The sequence below is a fragment of the Syngnathus leptorhynchus genome, chromosome 14 (assembly GCF_054491065.1).
Source record: "Syngnathus leptorhynchus isolate UIUO chromosome 14, UIUO_Slep, whole genome shotgun sequence".
NCBI classification, from domain to species: Eukaryota; Metazoa; Chordata; class Actinopteri; order Syngnathiformes; family Syngnathidae; genus Syngnathus; species Syngnathus leptorhynchus.
In genome coordinates this window covers 5,204,105-5,230,378 of record NC_141208.1, presented here as the reverse complement: position 1 = coordinate 5,230,378, position 26,274 = coordinate 5,204,105, and the positions used below count along the sequence as shown (strand labels likewise).

The following is a 26,274-nucleotide window of genomic DNA, read 5'->3' as shown; positions in this document are numbered from 1 at the left end:
TACAACAGGAGACAGGCCGGGAGGGAGACAAAAACACGGAGAGCGGAGCGGGAGGAGAACAACAAACACACACACACACATATTCAGAAAAAAAGAAAAAAAAAAAAAGAATCTGCTCAAGCAAGACGATGTATTTTCATGCATCCCTGTCTTAAATGTCAAGATTTCTTAAACCTCACTGACTACAGCACGGACACCTCTCCAAGGTCCAAGAGAACCTGCATTTATTAATAATTAGCTCGAGACAGACATATTTCTTTTTCCGGAGAGAATAAAATTTCACAAGTTCTTTTCCAGTCATTCTTCTATTTTTTTTTTTTTTTTTTTGGCCCGAATCCCGTCGAGCGATTCAGACGTAGCATCGGCCTGGCTGCTCCCTCCTCTCCTTAATCATGCCTCTAATACCCTCCAGATGAATAAACAGCGTCATCTCTCCTCTCTGCGCCAGCCAGAAGGCTCCTCTCTGCGCTCTTGAATCCAACTTCCAAGCAAGCAGCAGCGGCGGCGGCAGAAGAAGACGGGACGCGAGCAAAAAAGCGGACAGATGGAAGGGTGGATCAATGTGGAAAGCGACGCAAACGGCAAAGTAACAAAAGCCACGGCGAGATTTTCCCGCTTTTCCCAATAATTCGTCTGATCTCTCACTCGACACAATTACCACTGTGATGAGTCTCCTCATCTTTGAGGAGACTCCTACGGACATGCTCGTGTTGTTTTTTTTTTTTTATTTCTTCTTCTTTTTTGTTTTTGTGCAACCTTGTCACCTCACACTGTGTCCACAGACTGCACAGGGAGGGGAGGGGGTGAGGAGGTTGGCGGGTGGTTGTGTGCGGATGCTCCCTGGAGAAGCAAACAGACCCTGGACCAGCACTTCCCTGGGCCCACTAAAGCGTGCCAGAAGACTCCCGCCATGTGTGTAGAGTATGTGAGCACAAATGGCTGACAGATTTCAGGGTTTGCTTTTTTTTTTTTTTCCGCCTGCCCTCTTGCATTGTAGCCTGATCCTAATAAGCGCCGCAAAAAATACATGCCGACACGCATCATCATCGTGGAATACAAGCGAGCGAATGACTACGGGGCATTTTTTTTTTTTTTTACTTATTCATCTATCACTGCAAATTGATTTATTCTTGTTGAGCTATTCATCAGCAGAAAAAGATCAAACAAAACTTTGCTAAAGGGCAAAACTTTTAGTCGTAGAAGACAAAAGGCTGATCTTCCTTCCTCTGCCTTTTCCCAAATCCTTAATATACAGTGAGGAGGCAATAAAATTGGCACGGGTGCTCAAGTTGCTATCTGAATTTTACAACTAGGGTGACCTTTAATTAAATTTGCTGTGTAAATATGCCGATGAATCAGCAAGGGACATTGTCAAACCAACGGTGGGGAACGCCATCGGTCAGGTGGCGTTTTCAGCGTCTTCTCAAATTGTATTTCTTTTTGTAAAGTGAAACAATTCTTTTTCAATTTGTATGTCATGATGCAGCCTGGGCGAGTATCCGGTTGGAGTTTGGCTAAGCTGTTTAGTGGTTTAGTTTTAGGAGCTAAAATGCACAAGGAACAAAAATGTTGCTCCTTCAGAAAATGCTAGAACTCTGTTATTGTAATGCGACGAGACAAAAAAGAAATGTGGCTTTCTAAATATGGAATTCTCTAGAGCTGAGTGAGCACTCTGCCTTGGCCTTTATACGCGAGAATGTTAAAAGAAGACGCTGGCAAAGGCCAACGTCGGTATTTATAGTTCAATGGCCTTGCAGGCAGCCATGTTAACATCATAAAATTGACAATTAGTTCAATTTAGGTTTTTGCGTCAACATGGAATTTTGGTCACCAAGATGTTTGGGCTCAAATTTTAAGCTCAAGTGCATTTTTTGTTTGTCAAATTGCTACATTTTAGCTAGAAATAGCAAAAGCCGGCGGGAAAGGACTTAAGACATCGTTTGCCGTTTCATCGGCGACTATAATTATATAGCGATGGTTTGTTTGCTTTTTGACTTCGAAAGTTTAGCCTAGCAAATATTCACAGCCTTTTTTTTTTTAATTAATAGAACACAAACATTCTGACAACACCATCATATCAAAAAAAAAAAAACCTGCTAATAACGAATAATAACATCAGGGATAAATAAGTGAAACACATGAGAAAATGAGCTATTTCTTTGAGCCCACACGACACTTTCTATTAAGATTGGCCACACATGAAAGCAGCCCTCAACTCGGCCTCTGGCAACCTCAGCTAACCTTTATCCTATAGGGTCTAATTAATGTTGGCCTTTTTCGAAGGGAGCCCTCTTGTAGGCCAAATCCCTCCGTTTCGCTGCTGAGCCAGCCTGCCCTGCCTCGCTTAGTCACCACCGACCGCAGTAACGCAGAGTCCCTATTAAGACCTGCACTAGGAAGCAGACCGTTTAATTATTTACCAACAGAAGGGGGGAGGTATTTGGTACAAGGAGAACCTTTTTTTTTTTTAGTTTATAAATGAAGATTTATTATCATTGGATAGCGTGGAGGAAGAAAAAAAAAACGTAGTGGTTGCTCAAGATAGACACACTATGCCTGTATTTCTTGTTAATTTATGATGTAGAGTGAGAAATATGTTTCGTTGATCCATTTTGTCAATTTGTCTTGATGCCGTGAAGTGTTATTTTTAAAATATAAATGGCAGTGTTCTTGGAGGGTATTTAAATTTAATTTAATAGGGAAAATTGATTCCATATCATTTAGTTACGAGCTCGGTCGCAGACAGATTATTCTCGTAATCCCCGCACACTGTATTCTAACATTTATAAAGACACTAACTAATCAAATTGCGTAGAATTATTGTAGCATTGTATGTCTTTTTTTTTTAGGTCATGGAAATTGACTTGGCAAGATTATGTGTATTATTTTGACTTGCCAAGTTTTTCAATGCGAGCTGCACAAAGGGTTAACTCGGGGCAAACTGTTTGTATTCTATCTGCATTTCTTCACAATACAACAAAACATGAAGAATACAAAAGGGAATACATTGGTGGTAGGGGGGAGAGACAGCGCAAACAATAAGCGCAACCACATGTGACAGAGTTTGACTCTGTGCGCATTTTCAACGCGTGTGTGCGTGTTGAAGTGGGAGACAACTCGCCGAGGGGGGGGGGGGGGGTGCGAGATGAAGACAAAATGCAGAGAGGGAAGCAAGACAGGAGGGCAGTGGAGAGAAAAAGCAAAAGGCAGCAATCACATTTGCGCGTGTGCACATAACAAAAAAGCTCGACAAAAGAGGAACACACCGGGGTATTTGCGGAGCTGTCGGCAGCTGTAGGCGGGATCCTATGAAACTTTATTAAAATCGAGGCCCGTCAAGAGGCGGAAACTAGACGACGAGAGGTGAAAGGAGTGAAGGAAGGAAGTTCCAATAGAAGGGAGAAAAAATATTTTATTTCAGTCGAGCATTAAGTCACCTCCCTACTGATCTGTGCTCCCCTTTCCTGGTGTGGATAAAGCCCTCCCTCGAGGAGGCCCAGGGTAATTTCCAGAAACTCAGGTATTAGAAAAGTCCGCTTGGGGACCTGCCACAATATACCTTCACAATTTCAGATGCTCTAGAAAAAAAAAAGTGGGGGTGGTTTGTGGTGAAACCCCTAGAGCCCCCCCACCCCCAAACCACTACCCTAGCTCAAATATCTGAAGTACAGACATATGTGTGTGTGTGTAGACGGTGGCCCCCATGGGATTGAGCACCAGCAATAGAAAATCCACTGCATGGAGAAGAAAAAAAAGCATTTCCTCTCTGGTCTGGCAGGAGTGCTTTTTCTCCTCCTCCTCCTTTTCCTCCCCTGGCTCCCACCAGAGGCTTTTTACAAAACATGTGTTGCTGACATGTTGACAGATTGCTCAGTGAAGTGTTAGGCGCGTGCACACGGCCGGCCATTTAGAGGAGGGGGGACATGGCTTCCTCGCCAACATCCTCTACCTGAGGCACCATGTTTTATACATCATGCGCACAGAGTCTCCCACCCACCCTCACGCAAAAGAACAGGAAGAGGGGAGGAAAGGGAGGGGGGGGGGGTGGCGGGAGGGGGGGTAGGTTAATATGAGAGGTAAGAGAGTTGCTCACATCGTGAAGAAAGCAGTCAGTGCAGAATATTTCAGAAGGAAGGAAGGAAGATGGATGGATGGATGGATGGATGGATGGATGGATGGATGGATGGATGGAAGGAAGGAAGGAAGGAAGGAAGGAAGGAAGGAAGGAAGGAAGGAAGGAAGGAAGGAAGGAAGGAAGGAAGGAAGGAAGGAAGGAAGGAAGGAAGGAAGGAAGGAAGGAAGGAAGGAAGGAAGTCACATGGTCAACGTCATAAAAAAAAACCTCTCCCTCTACTTCACGCCGTTTATACTGTTTGGGTCAAATTTGACCTATTTTGACCTATTTTGACCCTATCGATGTTTCCATCGATTAGTCTGGAATCGGAGGATGGCGGGATGACGACGGTTAAGAATGACATTCATTAGCCCGCGTCAACCCGAAACATGCTACAAATGACGACGAAAAAAGGGCCAGCAGCTCCCGCAACAGACTCTTATCAGGTTATATCGACAGCGCTCGTCCTAATCGCCCTGCGGCTTCCAAAAGTGCTGCCGTGGCAACAGGATGGAAATGGGGATCATAATGTATTCATGGTGCCGGCAACCTAAGGGGATGCGGCACACGCTCTCCGGGGACCGCACTTTACCCGGAGCCAGACGTGTCTGGGCAAAATCACTCCGCACAAGACGGCAGCGGAATACTGAGGAGCCATGACAGGATAGAGGGAGGGAGGGAGGGAGGGAGGGAGGGAGGGAGGAAGAGAAGGAGGCAGGGAGGGAGGAGACTCGCACAGAATAAAACAAAGACAGAGGCGTGAGCTCGGACGGTGAGTAAACAGCGCCTTCCGGACCGCCGTCGGAGAAACGTAACACAAAAGGAGCCTTAAAGACGAAACGGGATCGGGGTGGGGGGGGCTCCCACCTTGAGAAGCCACTCGCTCAAGTGGCGGGGAAAATAAATGGCACAGGAAATAGGAGGAGATGATCGGGGCCGCAAAGGAGACCCGGCCCTTTGGCCACGGGTGAGAAGGAAATAAACGGTCGGTGCGGTAAATGAACAGGAGGGGACGGACGGGAGATTGATGGCCCAAGAGATGGATGCTTCCTTGCTAGAGAGCCAGTTTAGCCAGCCGTGCGCATACTGTAATCAAATCCAAGGACCAGTGAGATGATTGGTTGGATGACCTTCTCCGGGCCTAATCAATTCCCACGCATGCTTCTCCGTACACAAATATACTACATAGACGATGATGCGTGGATTCATATGGAAGTGAAGAGGGCCATTAGAAACATCTCTCAGTGCTCAATTTGCAGCGGCAGTAGTTGTTCTGCAAGGACCATGACTGTAAGCGAGAAGTGAAACCGCCATCTTGCGTTGCCATTCACTCAGCCAGCCTTCATTGACTTCTCCACCCAGTTTTTTCTTTCAATACGTCGACGAGTGACCGCATATCAACAGACACGGACAAGTAACTGTTCCTACACGTACGTATGTATTCATCCTGCAAAGTGGAATAAAACATTGAAGAAAGATCTAACTTTAGGCTGCATTTTTATGTCAAGGTCTTTTTTTTTTTTTTTCATTTTCCAAGCGTCGCCTCAAGGTGCTAATGCAAATGCACTGCGAGTCTCCCGAAAACGAACAGATTCACCCGCAAACTCTTGCTCGCCGCACTAACTATCCTCCACACGTAGTTCACCCTCAGGCACTGCACCGAGGGCCATAGACAACTCCCTTGTCTGTCCTTCCTCCTTTCCTTGTAGCTTGACAGGGTCTTGGACTGCTAAGCTCCAACGAGGACACTTGTGTTTCTAATTGCGGCGCAATCAAGGTAGGGGAGGGGGGGGTGGGGCAATCAACAAAAAAAGGTGAAGAAAGTGATATGCAATACTCAAAATATAAATCAAAAGTTACTCAACAGTTACTCGTACTTAACTCCAACCAAGTTGTTGTTTCAGTAAAATGGATGGCCATGCTGAGCACATCTCAATCTACTTCTACGCCGGAGATTAGTAATCATCCAGGGTCTTGGTATTGATGTCCAGGCTCAGCTTGTTTGCATATTTACTGGCTTTAGAGTCCAGTCGCCTGAGGTAAGAGGCAAATTGCATTCCTGCTCACCCCCACGCTGCACACACACACACACACACACACACACACACAATCAGTGGCACGCTTTGCATTTGGAGCACCCCTTCCATCCTATCCTCCAACCTTAACATGCTGATCAGTCATCTTGCAGCGAGCATCCGAGCAGCGATCTCATTTGGCTAACATCATCACAGCCTTAATCTGGTTGCGGAGAGCAATCAGTTTACTTTGGAATTAGGCATTCCGCCGGCGGGTCCGCAGAGAAGGAAGGCTCGCAGGATTTCCAGCATGCAAACCAAGGCGCGCTCTCTGGAATGCATTCCCACGTCTGATTGGGTGATAACAACCCACACGGGCGCCGCGTGAAGAGGAATGAACGGCCAATGGGAGGCCCGAATAATCAGGTCCTTGGATTAAAATACAATCACAGTGCCTTTTTCATTCTGTTGACTTTATTGGTGGGATATGTTCAACAAAGCTTGGCGGTCCACCAAAATTGTGAACAATCTGGTGCAAATCCAAAGCTACCCAGCGAGTGGGTTCGGAAAACAACCCGGCATTTTTTAGCGAATGGCTTTTTATGAATAGTCAACTCAATTGTCTGCTTTTGTCGCAGAGAGGAGCAACAAGTTGACTTTGGGCGAGTTGCCGCCACTCTCTCTTCAGAGAGGCTCTCCGATCGATCCATCGACTGCTCGGAAACGATCACCGGGGTCGCTTGCTTGCAGGTGGAATAGATTAGATGACCTTTCCCTTCTCGGCCACCACTGCGCGCCGCTCTTAACATTACGGCGACAAACTCAAGAGAACCTCAACGACGTCCATTTGCAAACGCCACGTTCCAGTCTGAACAAGCAATTAGCGCTCCAATGGGTTGGCCTCACACGATATTTGAGAATCCCAGACCTTGTGGGTGGCTCGGCTCTCCGTATCCTGAAGTTTAGGAGTGGCCGCTCCCCCGGCAGCGGGCCCCCACCCGAGCGCTACAGCCCGGCCAACAAAAACATGGACCCCAGGGAGAGGTGGAGGAGAAGGGAAATGTTGAGTCCACCATCGACCCAAAAATTTCCCAAAGGCGAGCAGGATGCCGTCACAGCTGGCTCTGCTCTATGCAGCATTAAAACCTCAGCCGCCATTCCCCCCGGGAGACATAAACCTGTCGGAATGGTCACTCTTTCCACTGCCCTTCGTTTCCCTTTTTCCTCTCCTCCCATTACGGGCAGCTTTGGCATAGATGCCATTGAAGGAAAAACAAGCCTATGGGGATGGATCAATGCGTGCTACATTTCCATGCAAACTTTTATGAACTTTTTGGGAGTTGAAACAGGATCCAGTCGGGCCACTAGACATTTCCGCTTGCTATACCGCCAATCAAAAACCAACCAAAACATTCAAAGACCTCCAACAAGACACAACTAGTTGTTACCGGGGTAAAGAGTAAATTGCGATACATAAAGAATCATAAAAAATAAAAAAAAGTCTATCAACAAGGTTCCATGGCAAACGCAGTAGCTAGCAAAGGTTGCTTTGTGAGTTGTTGCCATCCACGTACGACCCTACGCGAAGGAGGTCGGGTGAAGCCTGCGGGGCGCTAAAGGACGCTCCAAGCCGATGCACGCAGGTGCCGCTCCTGCCGCACGTGTGCGTGAGCGAGCGCTCCGAGCAGATACAGCTCCGAATAAAAGCGGCGAGGACGATGAGGTAGAGTCGCCGTCGGGCTCGGTCGTACGAGTCGAGGCTCTCCGTTCTCATTGCGATTGTTTTTCAAGAGGATACGCGGCTTTCGTCTGACAAAGGCCGATAAATACTTTATACGGTGCATAATGTGTGCGGCGGCGGCGACGGCGGGCGGGCGGGCGCACGGCAGGCAGAGAGAAAGAGGGGCGCTCTCGTGAGGGCATATGCTTTGAATTCCTAATGACGCTCCTGTTAATGTTAGCGCCACGGGCGCACCGAGAGCCAAAGCCTGCCACTTGAAAGCTCCCCTTCGTCTTTTTCCTTCCTCCCTCCCAACCTGGCGTGGGCAGACAGGACCCCAACCCAAAGTGACCGACCCAGCGACTGTCTCGGCAAATCCTTGTGTACCGGCACGCCACAAGCTGCAGAGCTAATCGGGTCTCGCTCTCGTCGTTGTCTCATTTTGAAGCAAATATAGCCTCGGCCCGATCTTCTTGGCATCGTAGATGTTGGATCAATGCAGAAAGTTACAGAGTACGGCTAATGGGATCCTGCAGGAAAGTGTTGCAAAACACGGCCCGGCTGCCAGCCCATAGTCGCTCGCTCGCTCGGCGTGATGTTACTAAATGTTTTCCATGTGGCCGACCCAAAAGCTTGATCTAAACCGGAGGAAAGCATGTATGGCAGCTTTCGTGAACGTTCGCCATCAGATGGCATATTACAAACATGTCGGCGCCGTTTCCATCACATTGCCCAGGATGTTATTGTTTGGAGCGTTAGCGTTGCCTTCTCTCATAAATCCGAGATGCGCTTTATTGAAGCCGAGCGCAAGCGTCTACGGGGAAGAAGGGGAGAGAAATCTACATAATATAAATCCATACGTGGCCCAGTTATCTCTCTCTGCTTCTGCGTCGCACCCTTTTCTGATTGATTCCTTTATCTGGGGGAAGCAGAAGACATGCTCTGTTTGCTCGCACAGTAGCTGGCAGGAAAACAGAGAAAGACACTTATTAAAAAGGTCATCTCGCAGAGGGTTAAAATAGCCGGGCGCCGATCTCTCCAGAGGAGGGGAGGGGCTGGGAGAAGGGGGTAAGGACACAAGGAAAGGTGTTGCTCCGGGGAGTCGTAATGAAAGAATGGCCCAATGTGTCGTTCAAATAGCTACAGATGTGCCTGCCCATTTGGAATTCAACTTTTAGAGCCTGAAATCTTATTTCGGTTTCCTAGTTTGCCTTTAAAAAAAACTTCACTTCCTCGTGAGAGACAAAAGCGATGGTGAAGTGTTGTTTTGGCGAGCCCTGCGGAAAAAAAAAAAAAGCCTCCGGCCTCTCGTCTCTTCCCCAAGGCGGCAGGATGCTGATCCCCACATGGAAATCTGAGCCGCAGCCATCCTGGAGCCACGGGGGCCACCCCGCCTCCCCCTCGCCTCCCTTCGGAGCCCCTGAAGTTGAAAGGGTGCTCTGGTTAGGAGGAGAGCGGGGGGGGGGGCATTCCTGCAGTCCCACCCCAACTCTCCAGAGGAGCATTCTTGCAGCCGTGCCCGTAGCCTTCATTTGTGATCTCCGGGGGAGCATTCCTGAAGCCCTGCCCCAGCCGGCCCGGCCGGTCCCCAGGGGACGCATTCCTGCAGCACTCGCTCTCCTTCTCCCTTTCCTCCCCTCCCCTCTCCCTCCCTTGCTCGCTCCCCCCTCCGGCAGCCTCTCGCCTTCCTCTGCAGTCCAGCATTAGCGCGATCGATAGCGCCGATTGCATCTGGGACAGAAAGCAATCCATAGCCGCGCGCTCCCTTAGCGCACTGCAGTGGTCATGGCTTAAGTGCACCGAAAGGTGTTATACCTCCGCCAGACGGGGTGGGGGCCGGCCGACCGGCCGGGGGGGGGGAGACAATGGTCGCCATTGATCGTGGTGACATGTAACATCTTTTTCTTTCTCGGGCGTGGCCCGCATGCGCTTTGGACTACTTTCTGAGTTTTCTGTCACTCAAGCAAGCAAAATGGATTCATGACGTTGAATATATAAGCGGAACAACTTTGCATGTGTTTGCTTTGTACGAGCTCTATTGTTTCTAGCTGACAAACAATCCCGACGTTTTGAGCACGTGGATTATTTTTCTGCACGCCGAGTCACTATAAATGATTATATGTTTGTTCGTTATCATAGGGCAGCTCAACATAAGTAGGAAAGCAGCTGCCGTTCTATACATTTAAACATTTGAAATAAAAGGTGTCATCCAAAAAGCAAAATATGTCCATTTTTCTTCCCCAAAAAGAAAAGGTTTCAAATGTGGATCTTTTCGCAGGTGCTGCTTCTTGATTAGAAAATGTCTCCAATAAAACATCCATCTGTGAGCGGAAGCTAGATGTAAGGCAGATTAATTGGCCATGGATGTCTACATAACGCCGCAAAGGAAATCTCCTCCCATATTTCTGACTCGACACAGACACAAAACTACACACACACACACGGAGCAGTATTTAGTATGCCATCTCGAAGTTTCTATTTTTTTTTTTTCTGCCACTGTTGTTTGAATACTAATCGAGTGTTTCTGCACAATCACAATGCCCTGATGGCAATTAGAATCTTTTGTTTTGCTTTCTAAGGGGGGATCTTATCTAAACTCAGTTTTTTTTTTCCCCCTTCCAGCATCGAGCAATTAAGAGTTATTTGTCCGTATGATTGACATTTAAAAAAAGCCCGGCTTCATTAGATGAAGAATATGGCCGAGTCAGTCGTGACCACAAAGTACAACCGGCGCCCGACATAAAAGCTTGGGATCACATCTCCGACTCTCACAACAGCGCCGACTATTTCGCCGCAAAATAAGTCTAATTACAGCAAAGAGAATTTTAATTCCAGCCCCCGCCGCCTCTTAAATAATGCCCTTTGTGTCTTGATGTTCCCAAACAGGCAAATCAAGAGTTAGACGGATGAAACTGGATTAGAAGGACAACCGTGTTAAAGAAGGTTCAGCGCTGATACGTTCCGCTGAAAGGCTTCTCTTGGCTGGCGGTGAAAGCCAAGCGTGCTTTGATTTTTCACAGTGGCTCCTCGCTCTTTACAAATGCGCACACCCGAGGCCAACAAGCACGTGCATGCGCACGCCTGCCATAATAATGCACACGAGTGTGTGCCAACGGAAGGAACAAATGAATCCGCACGCTTGCATTGTCACTCGTCGCTGTAGCTATCCGGACAAGCGCCCCAGAAAGTGGATGACTGGATAAAAAAAAATAGGTCAGGAACCTTTACTTCAGTACTGCCTCTTCCAAAATGTTAAAAATAGCACAGACAACACAAATCATTCATGATTCATTACAAGACTTCCCAACTGGAATACAATTTGGAAGCATCGAGCAGACGCAGCAGCAAAGAGTTGCGGGATTGCTCGAATGTATTTATCCATCCTTAAGAAATTCAGTTTGAAGTCTCGGGTGAGGCAAAGTGAGCTGTGCTACTTGCGTGCCACCAGCAGGGGCAGTGTCGCTTCGGTTTGAACGTCAGATGCGACCGATGTGCACGTTATACGATAATTTCCAAGATTATTGAGTAGTCGTTTCTTGTTTGTAAGTGTATATATTATATTTTGGGCTTCTATGCAAATTTATAGAAATATATTTTACTTGATGATTCAATCACATAGGCTGACACCAGTGACGGCAATAAAAGTCAAGTTCAGTTCTCCAAAATACATACGCAGTATATTACACTATGTTGGGCCAAAAAATATTTGGGAGGAATTCGAACGATTTAGTTGGCAAAATAGATTATGGCCACTCGATTTTAAAAAAGCACGGTGACAGAACGTCGGGTGTGCAAAGGAGGACAGCATGTCCGGGCATGGGAGGAAGACACACACACGTACCCAGAAAAACCTTCAAACCACATCATTAGTTCTCCCGGCCCCCTTGTCAGAGTATTTTTAGCAGCATTCATCCATCAACAGGTCAATGACACACACTGCCAATGGCAGCCTTCCTTTATGGGCGCTAGAATCGGGAGGGACTCCTGCCGTTCTCTGGCCTCACCTCTATAAGACGGAATTTTGGGGACGTTACAACAGTTCGTTCAACTCAAATTGAATTGGATATGAAATGAATTGAATGAATTGGTCAGCTTTAATTCCACGGTACCAGAGATGGGTACAATTAAAACGTGTAAGGTACGATAAGTCGTATTTATTGCGCTGTCATTAGCTTGCAGTCAAGTAGCGTGAGGACAGCCTATTTGTACGCCACATCTGTAAGTATGGATGTACGGCAAACATGACTAATGTGCGCCAGGCCGAGCCAAAGTGGCAGTCTGGCGTGGGCGGCGCTCCCCCTCAACGCAACGCGGCGATGCCGTATTCTCCGGCGAGGGTGAGAAAGTGAGTGGCAGAGTGGCGGGCAGGCGCGGTGGGCTGAACGTTGTTTACCTGTCAGCTGGCATTGATTAATCTTGTGTTCGGTGAGATCGCTCAGCGACTCGAACACCTGCCGGCAGCTGTCGCAGCTGTGCGGCGCCGGCTCCTCGTCCTCCTCCTCTCCCTCCTCGACTTCCTCGGGAGAGAGCAGCCTCTTCTTCCTCAGACGCCCGCTCTCCGCGTCCTCCGACGCCCTCTCGGGGGCGCACTCTGGATCTGGAGAGCCACGGGGAAATGACACAGTCAGAGAGGAAGGGAAAAGAAAAACGGGTGACTCACCAACATCCTTTGGGCGGCAATAAACTAGCTTTTCCGAAGCTTGGATTTAATAAAAAATAAAAAAAACAATAATAAAAAGTTTAATAAAAATGCAGGTTCACTTTGGACCTCTGTAACTCAACCACTTGCGCCATTGCAAAATTGTAGGGCAGGTGAAAGACACACACATGTACACACACACACACACACACACACACACACACACACACACACACTTCTGTTATTAGAAATGGTTTTATGCCGCGTTTGCCCTGCTTCACCCAAGCAAAACTTCAGTATATGAAAGCAGACTGATGGGAATAAGTGTAGTTAATAAATTGTGGACTACAGCTTTTGGGCTGGACTGGACTGGACCAAAAAAAAAAAATCAAATAAATAGCAGGCAGTCCTGTAGTTGTGGACTGCAATAGTCAGGAGACAAAACATATTAAGGAGACGTTGCAGGCCACAACACTACCGATACACACAAATGTGACGTCTCCGCGTGTGTGTGTGTGTGTGTGTGTGTGTGTGTGTGTGTGTGTGTGTGTGTGTGTGTGTGTGTGTGTGTGTGTGTGTGTGTGTGTGTGTGTGTGTTCCACTGCCGTCATGACACACTTCCCTAAATTATTCAGCCTGGCTCGCAGGCAGCAGCGGGTCACGCACATCAATATCCTTCAATCCATCTGCACGTTTGTCTCTGGCCGGCGTCGTGTAACCGAGCGACGGCCGGAAAGCGGGAACGATGACCACCGACGTGCCGCTTTTTAATCAAAACAATAAGAACCTGAAAAGCTTGCGCGGGCCGACGTGCGCTTTATGAGCGGGCGGCGAGCTGCGCTTTTTGCCCTCCCCAGTTGTGAGCAATGCACTTCATAATAAAGCTGATTAAAAAGCCGGCCACCCTGGCTGAGGCCCCATGGGGCAAAGGAGCCGGTGTACTAAACTGGCAGCCATTTTAAAGCTCCATCATGCACGCCTGGACTCCAAGTTCTGGTTTTTTTTTTAGCAAGATAAGGTACCAATTGTCAAAAGCGGTGTGCAAAAGAGGAAAAGGTCCTTTGATTCTGCAATAATTTTGCAACCTTTTTTTTTTTTTTTATCTTGCACTTGGCAAATACTCTATTATATAAAAAAGATACATTGCGATAGATAAAGAAAATAAAGAAACGAAAACCAGCTGAATATTTAAAAAAAAAAGTCAAAATGAAATATAAAAGTAACTACAATGAGTCCTGGAAGAGTCAAGCGGTAATGTAAACATAAAACAGCCTAAAATTGAGCAATAATGAGCATAAGAAATATGCAGTAGGTGCTGCTGTTTTGGCTAGCAACTGAGTTCTTAAGGGCTGAGTTAATACTTTGCATTCGTTATGCCACACAACTCACCGAGGCCACACAGTCTTTCCCCCCCTCTGCTGCCACCCTAGCAAACGTCCCCAACTCAAAGTATTGATGCCACATCACACCCTCCATTGTCCTTCTCTCCTGCAGACTGAACATGCCCTCTAAAAATATCAGCCCGGTGGTCCCTGGTGGGAGCATGCAGAAGAGAGCGGAAGGTGTTTCATGAAAATGAAAATCCCAACTCAATCCTCACAGACGCGAGCGAGCGAGCGAGCCTTTGTCGCTCTGGGGGCCAAACGGTGCACAATATAGACCTCAGCTACTGACACCGAATGACAATAGGCACTTGAAAGTCAACTCTTTTTTTCGAGCATATGCCTGTGAAATCCTTTATTTTATTTACCTCAAATGCTGTTTAGAATGCTTAATTTCTCTAATGATACAGCAAAATTTCTTCTATTTCAGCACGTAATCTTTTCTGGCAATATTATAGACCACGAGAGTCTGCATTATTATTAGCCATGAGTATGTTAGCCTACTTCATGGTCAAATTATTGTACCAATCATCCTTTTAGTGTGAGGCAAGGTTTGTAAATTTTAAACGGCAATGTTAGCGCAACATGAAACAAGGTGAGAAAGTTCCTGACTGGTCCATTAATCAGACAATTAAAGAAGAAAAAACGTGGCTCACTCTGGCAATGGCGGAGTATTCATTCTCATTGGAAGCGAGTGACAAGCTTGTGTCAGCAACATTACTTACTTAAAGGTAAAGTATAAAAATACAAAATAGATCAACAAAGTTGACAATTTAAATGTGAGGCAAATTTCAGACAAGTGTCTCACAGTAGGGTTAGCACCAATGCTATTGCTAACACAACATCAGAGCACAGCCAACAAAGGTTGAAAAGTTACTCATCATTTTTTTTTTTTTTTTTTTGCTCTAGCAATCCCATAATAGACAGAACTGTAATTTCTGATGCAATGAAGAATGCAACATGTTGGAGGTGGCAGGGGCAGATAGGACATCTGCTGAGGAGAGGGGAGGGGCCAGCCGGCCGGCGTTGCGAGCGCTTGACACGGCAAGGTCACGTCCAAGCCTGGGATTACAGAGCCACGTCAATACTTGAGGTTCCTGCGCCCGTGGGCCTTTACAGTAATCTATCAGATCAGGACATCTCCTCACAGCCTCTGCGGGCCGGACAGCAGATCAATAACGTCGCGCGCAACCGCTGCCTGACGGTCACGGCGACTCAGTCTCGGGAGGCAAAAGACCAGTTTTGCAACATCCCTGCAAAAAAAATGTTCTTAATGAACCGGATGGAATGAAGATTGGATGGAAGGATTTATTCCAACTTCCTCCCTTTCACGACCTGTCTCAGTATGGGCGGGCCACCATAGCAGGGGGGGATGCAGGAGGTGGGGGATCCCCTGCCAGGGACCCTGTGCTCCCTGGTGGAGCTAATGGAGCGCAGAGGAGAATATCAGTTCAAGGCTTATAAATATTTAAGTGCAGAAATATTCAATAATATAAAGGGTGGGGGGTGTCCAGAGGGCTCTTGGAGGCGTAGGATGAAACTTGTGGCGTAATAAATGTCACCAGAACGCCACTGGAGAGTCTATCATATGATAGATGTCTTCAGTTTAGGGTGAATAAGATCAGGACTACGACAGGTTTTTAGGACGCTACTTTTACATTTGAATGTTGGGGAAACTTGTTTTTTTTTTTGCAGGTGGTAGTTGGTGCAAAAGAAAACGTAGCGGTTCCAAGCCGAGCTGGCTCCGTCAGGGCTTTTGAGCTTCTTTGTGCACCCGTTGGAAACATAATTACCCGCTCAAGCGGCTCTCCTTATTTCCCCATCGCTTCCCGGAGATCATGATCCTCTGATGCCCCACCCCTTGCTTCCTCATCACCCCCTCCTCCAAAACCACCCCCAAGTTCAAATTAAGAATTTATTTTAACCAGCGAGCGGGTTCTGTCGACACATGTCGGCAGGCCTGATCAAAGGTGAGCGAGCTCCTTTATCAGAGTGAGGGGGGGGGCTGTCAGGAATAGGAGGACATTAAGATTGAATAACCTTCACATGCTTGGCAGCACCTCATTACTTAAATATCTCAAAAAAACTTGGGTACTATCTATACGCACATACAGTACATCCACATGTACAGTAGGTCACACTTGCTAGCGCCACGCATTGTTAACCATTATTAATAATGAAGTGAGAATTTAATGCATACGTCTAATTCTGTGTTTGGGATCCTTGCGAAATTCTTCTAAAGGAACGTCTTGAAATAAAGGAGATGAATCATCGAGATGAAGATTGGCGAAGCGGGAAGCGACGAGTCGAGACGCTTTTGAGACACGACGACGCCATTTTTCCAGAAATGGGAGAAGGAAAAGCGACGGAAGCGGGAAGAAAGAGCGTCGGGCATGTGGTTTGAATTACACTCAGCCTCGCAGCAGTGTCTTGAGCCTCGCTCGGGCTGGCTACCAAAAAGCCTCATTAAGTCTCGCCGTTTGCTCTTTATGATGCCGTCTTTCTGTCTTTTGTTGCCGTTTGGCTTAGCCTCCTGTCAAAGATGAATGAGAAACAGGAAGCGGGGGGGCCTGCAGACCACTCATGGGGGTCGTCCTCTTAGAGGTTCGCTGCGATTAAGCTCGAAGCTTGTCGGGGGGGCTTAATGGAGATTGTGGCCGCGTCCATCAAAGTGGCAAGCTGGGCTGTCATCAAGCAGTTTTAGGGCCATTCTCGAAACGAAAATAATTATATCACCAGGTAAAGGTCAGAATGTTATGGAGCCATGTTTGGAAAAGCAAGTTCCAATATTTGTGGAGAATAAAGTTGGAATATTAGGAGAATAATGGGATAATAAAGTTGCTAGAATATGAGGAAATTTAAAAAAAAATCACATTTGAATGAAGTCGTGAGGATAAGTCGAATATTGCAAGAAAAATCAAATATCTGTTGTAAAACAATATTCCCAGAAGTACACGTTCAAAAAAAATGTGAAGCTGCTGCGGTAAGATAAAAAAAAAAACACATTTGCTATAAAAATGAAGTCATGCTATTATGAGAAAACTAAAATAAAATCGCCTAAAATACTACAAGAAAAACAATATTCACAGTGGTAATATGAGGGAAAAAAAATTACTTGAGTGAAGTCAATATTATGGGAATAACACACTCAGCAGCAATGCAGGTTACTCAATAAAAGCCTCAAAAACAGGAAACGCGTTTTGTCGTCAACTCAACACACAAACACACACACACACACATGATCCACTTTCCAGACAAAAATGATGAAATATGAAATGGAGCATTACCGCTCGGAATGGCGGCGTGCCCGGGACTGTGCTGCTGCTGCTCCTCTGTCACATTGTCTTCTACTGCCACAAACCCAGAAAGAGAGAAAGAGGGGGAGGGAGGGGGAGGATAAAGTCAGGCAAAGATATGCTTAATAGTGCAAAAACAACTTTGACACACTGAGATTTCCCTCTTTCTTTTTTTTTTAAAAATTATTTGGCACTAAAAAAACCTGCTTTCGGCAGATTGGCGATCCACGCGAGGCTTGTTTACGACTTTTCGTGGCAGCAAGGCAAGCAGCCACCACGTAAATAACATTCATGAATAAAAGACGGGTCCAGTGAAAGCTGCTTCGGTGAGAAGGTTCATGCATCAGGCGGCGACTTAAAGGGATGCTGACTTGAAAATGGATGTGCCAAAACAAGCACCACTTAATGCCAGAATCCAGAATAGGGACAGTTGATCAGCACTTTGTCTCATCGTGGCCACCCCCCCAAAAAATATTCTAGCTACGTCCCTGCCTAGCGCGAAGCAACTCAGATGGCTTTTAGGCAAAGACAAAAAAAAAATCCAGTAGGGCTTTAACGTTGTGAGGTTTCCAAGCGGCGTGTCAAGTAGGAGCAGTGAAATGGATTTTAACAGTGGGAAGAGAACAAAAGCATCTCCCACCTGTTCCATGTAAAATGAAGGCCTCGCTGAGGGCTTCTCATGCCTCTGCGTTCCACCCGTGAAGTTGAATTGCATTCTCCATTATGTATTTTCCAGCCTTTCATTTCCGCCAGCTAGGAGTGAGGGGGGAGTGTGACAGGACCTCCCGGCAGGGGAGCCCGCCCGCCATTGACTGCCGACGCAGGAAGTGCAGCACTTTTAAAAGCGCGCAAAATATCCTGTACTTTGCATAATTAAGACGAGATCCTATGGCGGCAGAAGCCTTTCGACTCGGGGGAGCGCCAGTCACGTGCGAGCGGGGAGTCCAAGCGCGGTGAAAAATGAAGAGGAAAAGTTTGGCTGTCACAAATGAGAATTGCAGGAACCGCGCTCGCCAGAAAAAAAGAATGAGGGAAAGGTCAACGTTAACAGAAGGAGAAATGTACTTCAAAAAAACATGTTACAATTGTGTAAGAATAAAGTGGCAAGAAACAAACTTTACAGTGGTGAGATTGTGAATTTAGGAGAATCACGTTGTAAAATTACAAATAGAAAAGGTTTTACCAAAAGTTTAAAAAAAAAAAACTACGACAAAGTTGCAATATGGTGAGAATTTTTTTTTTAATTTAACAAGGTCAACCATGATAAAGGATAGTATGGGAAGGAAGATGCAATATTATACAGGAAAAAAAGAATAAAACCATTATGAGACTAAAGTTGCAATATTATGAGACATTAAAATTTTGAAAATATGATTACAACTGAAATAGTCAAAATATTGAGATCATTCCTGCGTTTAACATTTTTGGAAAATGCTACATTTCTCAGAGAACAAAACCCAAATTTTAGAGGAAGTTGCAATTTGGGCTAAGTGGTCAGCCGATTTAATTGGGCGATATTAGCTCATTTAATATAGAATATTTCTTCCGACATTTTTCTTCTCGCGTCAACACTTCTTTCCCGTAACTATTTTCCTTTCTGCAAGTCCCGGATACTACATCCAATTGTTTTGTTGAACCTTTTGAAGGACTGCCAATGACCATTCTAATTGTAAATGTTGCCCAACGCCGCATACGCCAAACAAATCAAGGCCTCGGCTATTAATTAGCAGCATCATTTAATGCCGAGAGGCGCGGTCGGACAGCGCGGAGGGACGTCCCCCGGCGCCGCCGCAGAAGACAGAATCAGCCGAGGCGCTCCCGCCGGAGCGGGCCTCGGTGACTGACGCCCTGAGAGTTTAATGAGTTTCTCCGCCGCCGCCGAGCTCCTCGCGCCTGAGATCATTTAAATGGGGCCAGGGATGGGGGGTCCTAATAAATCCCCCGTGGTTCCATCAGAGATTGGTGGCAGGGGTTTCTCTTTTTGTTTTGATTACCATCCCTGTTGGTGAGATGAGGGAGTTCAGGCAGAAAATGTTCTTTTATGATACCATAAGAAGCCCTGGCGGTCAGGGAATGATTTGTCGCCCGCTGGAAGCATATTAAAAGTTTACTCATTAAGATAACTTTGAGAAGAATGCTGCACGTTCATGTCTCTAAATCGTCCGGTATCAGCGCAGGAACGTTTTGGGTTAGCTTAAACAGTTTGAAGTTTTAAGATTGAAATATTACATATTTAAAGACCCAAGCAAATCATGTAATATCAGAAAACGGATAGCTTAATGCTAACATATAATGCAAAATGCCATTGACATGCTAACGCAAATGAGCAAAGATGTTAGGGCCACAATTTGTCATCAGCATTACTGGGGGGTGGAGGGGGGGGGACAGCAAAGACAAATATACGAATGGACACTTGCTGAACACGTTCCGAAACGAACTTATCTCGTACCGACACGGAACGGATGTGTCGTGCGCTCGTGCGACAGCATAATCAGTGCTATCAGTTAATTAATGTTTGACAAGTATTACTCTGGAAAAAAAAAAAGCATTTGTTGATACAATACCAAACCCACACGGGACCACTCTCCTTTGATTATCAAAGTGCAAAGCGGGGTAAAACAAAAAAAAAAACAACAACAACACCTAATCCCACAACAAGTGTTGCAGCATTAAAGGCCACTAATTAACCGAGCAAGCAAATACCAAACACACACACACGCGCACACACACACACACACACGGGAATGAATGGAGGCTAACTGTCATTTTACTGTGAGTGACAATCCCCCCAGACATAATGTTTCCCTTTTTGGGGATGAATTAATTGCGTGCAGACAAAGCTACACAGATTATCCATTTATTGACTCTTTATCTGTGTTTATTTGAAGAATTTCTAAGAAATTACAATAAAAAAATCCACAATACATTTCAATAAGGTTGATTAGCTGCGGATTTCTTCTACTCGCCTGGTTCCTATATCTCGTGAACAGCGGGTGTCGAGTATAAAATGTTATGAAACTCATTCTCCCGAAGAAAGCGTAAAGAAAAACATGGAGAAAGTTCAAATCTTTTGCACAATATGTTGATACAAAAATGAGGTATGAGCATGAGGTACGCAACAGGTCAGAAGTTGCAGGCCGGAATATATCCCCCTTCTATGTTATCCTATCCACTTGTTGCTTAGAAATTTCCAAGCTGCTCTTGAACGCATCATTCGTTATGTTGTGAGCTGTTTACCACGCAGGGCAGATGTGGATATAGGGTCCACAAAGTTCACAGCAAACAAACCAAACAAGTCGCTACATGTTGATTTAATATGGACAAATTCACCTTGCCATACAAACAAGGCAAATCCATTCGCTACGAATGGCCGCCAATGAGGATTTTGTGGATATTACATTGAGCTTGCTTTTACAATAACCTTGCAGCTTTTGGCCGTCTTTTTGTGTCTTTGTGGATACGCGTGACTCATCCGCTTGGTTACAAGGCGTCCGGACGATACGGTGGCGAGCACAATGGCGCTGTAATCCGCCCTGACTGACCGCGAAGGAGACGCTCGCCACGGGGACTACAACTCAATTTAGCTGGGGGTGCGCAGGTCAACCCTCTTCAATTAGGCCCGGGAGGAGGCGGGTGGAGGACACGCACACATGACTAACTTTCTTAATGAGCATTATTTGAACTGATGATTAGTGTCATAAATAATTTGCAATGGAGCAGCATGTTAATCACGTTGCATAATGTCTGTAATCCTTCATTTATATATAGAAGGGAGGATTCATTAAGAGCGCGCCGCAATGATTGCAAATGTAGCAGCGGGCTACGCCAAGTCAAGTCAGACGAGAGGGATGCAAATAAGCCGGGCGACATCTCATTTGGGTTTGCAAAAAAAAAAAAAAAGGCAGGATCAATCACTGTCTGGCGATCAGACCATCTATGACAACAAGACAGACGCACGCCGCGAAATAAGAGGAGATATCGGCCAGCTCCCGTGACGCACCCGTCCGGCTCGCCTCAGCCGCGTGTCAAGCGCGCTGACAGCCGTGCTAATGGGATTTTTTTTTTTCCTCTTCTCCTTTAAACCAACGGCTCCATCATAATTTTCTTAATGATAATCCTAACCATATTTTTGTGTCACATTAGAAACGTGTTAATGGGTGTTATGCCACGGTCCATTAACGGCCCGCAAGACGGCACGGCACGTTCTGAGGCAAGTTTGCCTTCAAATGCTAATGCTAATGCAACCATCTAGTCAATATTGCAAAAATGGGCCTGGTTTCGCAAAGGACTAAACGCTCCTTGATAGGATGGAGCTACATTTAGGGGGAGGAGCTAAAAGACTAAGTTAAGTTGCTACAACTTTAGAATATTAACATTTATTTCAGTTGGTCGAACAAAACAAGCAATTTGAATTTGCTGAGTTAATTGGTATCTTTAAGTTGGGGGTCAAAACAAGAGAGCTGTATTTATTTGTTGAAAATCACGAGCAGAATCTAAAATATTTAGTTGAAGTGCCCAACTTAATATTGTATTGAAATTTAGAGTTCCAAATCCAATCCATCTTTGAAGAATCCAACCACTTGACGTAGCATCCAAAGTTCACCCACGCGAAGGCTAATTGCAGCTCCTCCGCAACATGAAATATTTAAGGCCGACATGACACGGCACCGATTTCAGGACGAGCGTCGCACTCAAATGCAAATGGCGCGGAAAATATATTTATATATGCGCACGGCCGACGTGGAAACCCATCTCCTCGGCCAATAAACACGTCAGCGGCGAGGGCCTTGAGAGTGCGGTCTGTGCTTCGAATGAAAACATCCACGCTGGCTGGCGTGCTCATTCAGGAGAGCGCAGATGACGGGACGGACGACGTGGCAGTCGTCGCTCGCGTGCGGAAGATCGGCTCGCACGTGGCGTCACACCGATTTGAGAAACATCTCGCGACGAAGCGTCTGCATATACGTGCTCTCTTCGCTTCCTTTTTTATTCCCCCAAGCAATAAGATTGCCCGCTTTGTCTGGCGTACTTAATTGAAAGACGAGCTGCTCTTTTTTTCTTGTCTGTCTATCCTGACGGGACACCACCAAGCAGCCAACGCTGAGGAGATGGCCAAATGAAAGAATGCAAGGCAACCGTGCTAGCATTAGCTTGCGCTAAAGTCTGGCTCGCCATTGTTTTGGAAGGTGACAGCTAAGGTCACCAATCTATCGAATTTTCGATTAAAACAACTTGTTTATTTACTTTGGAGTTGGGCTCATGAATAAGCTCAAATTGACGTGAAAATTAAATAACAATGAAACCCTAACAATAGACTATGAAACACTGATAAACATTCAATACATGGAAAATGGGGGGGGGGGGGGAGACTGACACCCCGCGGGTGCGATCGATGACGTCATCGATGTATCGCTCATAAAACGCTAAATATCTACCCCGCCGACGATATCCGAGTAGATTCGTTAATCGGAATACACAGATCAACTTAATTCGTCATAATACCGACAACGTTCCTAGAAAATCACAATGTCCTACGACTACTCAGTTCTTTTCGGAACAGACCTGCGGGCTACTCGTGGTCCATACCACCGTGACCTTTGCCCTAGACATCAAAAAGTCAAACTCCAGGCAAAAATAAATGTAAAGAACAGTCTTGCGGGCAAAAAGACATTTTCGAAAGAGCGAGAGGAGATGACGGCGCTTCCTCTCTGAACAATAGCGAGGTAGACGGAATGACAAGGAAAGTTATTGTGGACATCTGTATAAGTGTAGCCCCCCCTTCCCTGAGGAGCCACACAGACAAAGAGCAGTAAATAACATCTGGCTCTCCCCTTTTTTTCAAAAAAAAAAAAAAAAAGAAAATATCTACGACGTCCTGCTTTCGGAACGAAGACGTAAAATGTTGGATTTCTCTGCGACGATGACAAAACCAACTGGCTTAATTTGCATACTAATTTGCTCACTGTCTCTCGCTCGCACAGCAGTCTGAGCAGATGTTTTTGCATGGCACACTTGTAGCATGTAGCAGGCTTGCAAAAAAACGCACAAGTGAGAAAAAACAACAAAACAAACGGTTGCAGCAGGAGGAAAAATAGGACGGCTAAGAATCGAAGACGTGCACGCACTCTCGAGGGGGGGGGGGGGCGATATTGATTGCAAATGGTGGCTGCACTACTGCAGAGCAATTCCTTTGTGATGAAGACTTCCGAGGAGGAGTGACGAGGTGGAAAAGATTCCGATGCATGATCACAAAATTGGGGAACGACACAAAATTCAATGGCTGCCAGATGGATGAACCAGAGCTCAACCCCCAGCCCGCCCTTTCCAAAGTATCCATCTTTGCATGTCTTGCATCTATTTCTCTGACCGCACTGCCCCCCCAAAAAAACACTACCAAAAAAAAAAGTTGAATCTTCAAAGTTCTTTTCCAACTTTTTGTCTCAAAGATAATGGACTCACACACACCGCATACGTACAAAAAAAGTCTCACTTTCATCCTGCTTTACTTTGATCACGTGACTGCCGTACACGCCATTCCTTCACTTAAAGTTGGCTGCTTGAGGATGACTCCGGATGTTTGCGTCTGTATACGCGCAGACGTGCGCGCAGACGTGCGCGCGCGCACAAATGCGTGCGCACATACGCACGCACGCACACACGCTCGAACCCGCCCTCAACAAACCGGTCCAAAATGATTTTTCCATGCGCAAAAAAAACATATCCAGCAAGCAGGAATGCGTCCGCAGCAAAGCACATTTCAGCTGTTGCTGGTGTTATTGTTGAAAAGAAGAAGAGCAAATAAATTGTTTTGGGAGCCAGCTTACCTTTGAGAGATCTTGGCTTCGCTTGCTTGCGCCGCGACATGATCCTACACAAAACGTTGAAGTTGACAATGTGCGTAAAACGGCTCAGTGGCAAAAACGTCTCGAAATGCGCGTGGGCTCGACCGCGGCTGCCTCGCTACCATCACCGGCGCGCGACGCTAAGCGATTTATTTGGAGGAGAAGAATTTCTTGGCTTTTGTGATGAGCAGGTAGACAAGATGTGTTTTAAAAGGTCCGATTTCCCCGGGAAAAGTGCGAGAACGTGGCTCTGGTGGTGCTGGTACTGATGGTGGTTCCGTCACGTGCTGCCATTCCCCGTGAAAATGTCACGCGTGTGCACGCTCAGGAATAAAAAACGCAATATTTGCTTTTTTTCTCGCGCCCCGCCACCATCATCATCATAATCATCCGCGGTGGTGGAAAAGAGCTCTCCGGTATGAGAGTGCAAAAGAAGGAGAAAAAAAAACGTGCAACAAAACAAACCACCCTTCCGTTCAAAAAAAAATGAGAAAAGGGGACTAAATAAGAGTTTTGGGGCGGGTTATCCAGCTAAGCACACGAAAAGTAGTCGCGCGTCAGAGGACTAGAGCTAATGTAGAATTAGGTGCGCGGATGTGCTCCGAGTCTACGTCTAAATTGCTCTTAAAAGGAGGATGAAGAAGCAGAGAGAAGATGGAAGCTCCCTCCTCATCACAAACCTGCAAGGTCTTGGACTGCGCTGTCGCTCCGGTAGTCCACATAATAATGGAAAATGGAAGCAAGGCCCCCAAAGCCATCAGGATGGCTCCAGAGGGGGCCCCTACCCCGCAGGGACTCGCTCTGTACGTAATCACTGAGGAAATCATTGTCAGCCTGCCTGCACTCACACACAGACAGAGAGGCATGATTAAAATCCGAGGGAGCGCTGCAAGATGTGGACGCATGGATTCGCACCGCTCTCCGGATCCGGAGTCGCGCTCCAAGCCCCGCAAAGTGGAAAGTGGGCCTGGCGGGCTGGCTGGCTCGCTCGCTGGCTGGCTGGCGTCGCCTCTTCCTGCACAGTCCGCCGGCGGACACTCCGTCCGTCGATCAGCCCGTACAGCAGACGGACTGGTCCCCCTTCTGGTGAAAGAAGAAAGACACGTTTACCTTCAGTCATGCACGCACGCGGTAAAACACGTTTTCCCTCCACGTCAACTTTTACGACTTTTTAAAAATGTAAAATGCACGACATTGTTATTTTTTTATTTTTGAAGATGGATGGATAGTTGGATATGCAGACAGGTGAAAGACGGCATAGATCTGATATGATGGGTAGCTACGATATGATGCAATGAGATACTGATAGAAAAATGCGATATATAATACAATAGCACACACAAAAAAATAGACAGACAGGTACGATGTGTTGCTTTATATATGATATTATTAAGATATAATATCTCACAGTAAATTCTGCACGGCCTCTTGTTGCTAGGCAGATTTCAATCGCTGGTACAGTAAGCTTAAGTGAATATAAAATGTGTATGATCTTTTAACGGGGTTACTAAGCCTTTCCTGGATTTTTTTTTTCATTCATTATTTGCACAGGCAAGGTAGGGCGCCCCTCAAACAGTCTTCTGCGGTGGATGGAAATTTGCAACACACTTTGATAGCCTTTAGTGCAGTGCAATTTGACTTAGTAAAAGCAAAATGCACACCATAAAAGTCAATAGTTAAAATTAATGATGTGACTCCATAATGAAGCTGTCTCTATTCTATAGGGTATCTACCTTTCAATTTAAACTTTGGAGTACACAGAGACTGCAAGCCTGAGTGCTCAAAGACAACAACAAAATAAAAGCGGGACCTGCCTACACATTCCTGTGCATAGTAAATTTATGGGGAAAAAAACCTGATGCAACAATTGCACAAATATTTATAACAAATTTAACATTGTACATCAATAACCATACCCAGACATGAACATTATAAGATCACTGCTTTTTGTAAACGTAAAAAGCAGGATTAAAGAGGATTTGGCGTTCATTAATCTTCTGCCAAAAACAGGCTTAGTTGAAGTACTTCCTTTTTTCGTTTTTTTTAAATGTAGTGTCAAACTAAATAGTGTGTCGCCGTCTAGTGGTCTAGAGTGATATTACACCCAAAATAAATGGGAGAAAATAGTATGGATGCCCCGAGGCACCATACTGCCATTCACTGGTTAGTCTTGGTACTACAACAAACACTTGATTTGAGGGATACACCACAGAAAATAAATCAGTAGCACACGTTTATTTATTTTTTCATCATGTGAGGGCTCGCT

The 26,274-nt window shown here is 46.1% G+C and overlaps 1 protein-coding gene across 1 annotated transcript in view; it reads right to left on the bottom strand.

Annotated features, from left to right (window-relative positions):
* The window catches only part of LOC147046175 (zinc finger protein 521-like), a 74,162-nt gene extending 49,034 nt beyond the window's left edge, over positions 1 to 25,128 (bottom strand). Inside the window, exons 1-5 of the mRNA XM_085930290.1 lie at positions 25,119 to 25,128; positions 24,924 to 25,023; positions 24,689 to 24,846; positions 17,158 to 17,217; positions 12,243 to 12,446 (exon numbers count right to left, since the gene is read on the bottom strand). Of these exons, the coding sequence (XP_085786416.1) occupies positions 12,243 to 12,446; positions 17,158 to 17,217; positions 24,689 to 24,846; positions 24,924 to 25,023; positions 25,119 to 25,128 (532 nt within the window). The remainder of the gene's footprint in view (positions 1 to 12,242; positions 12,447 to 17,157; positions 17,218 to 24,688; positions 24,847 to 24,923; positions 25,024 to 25,118) is intronic.
* Positions 25,129 to 26,274: the final 1,146 nt, after the last annotated feature.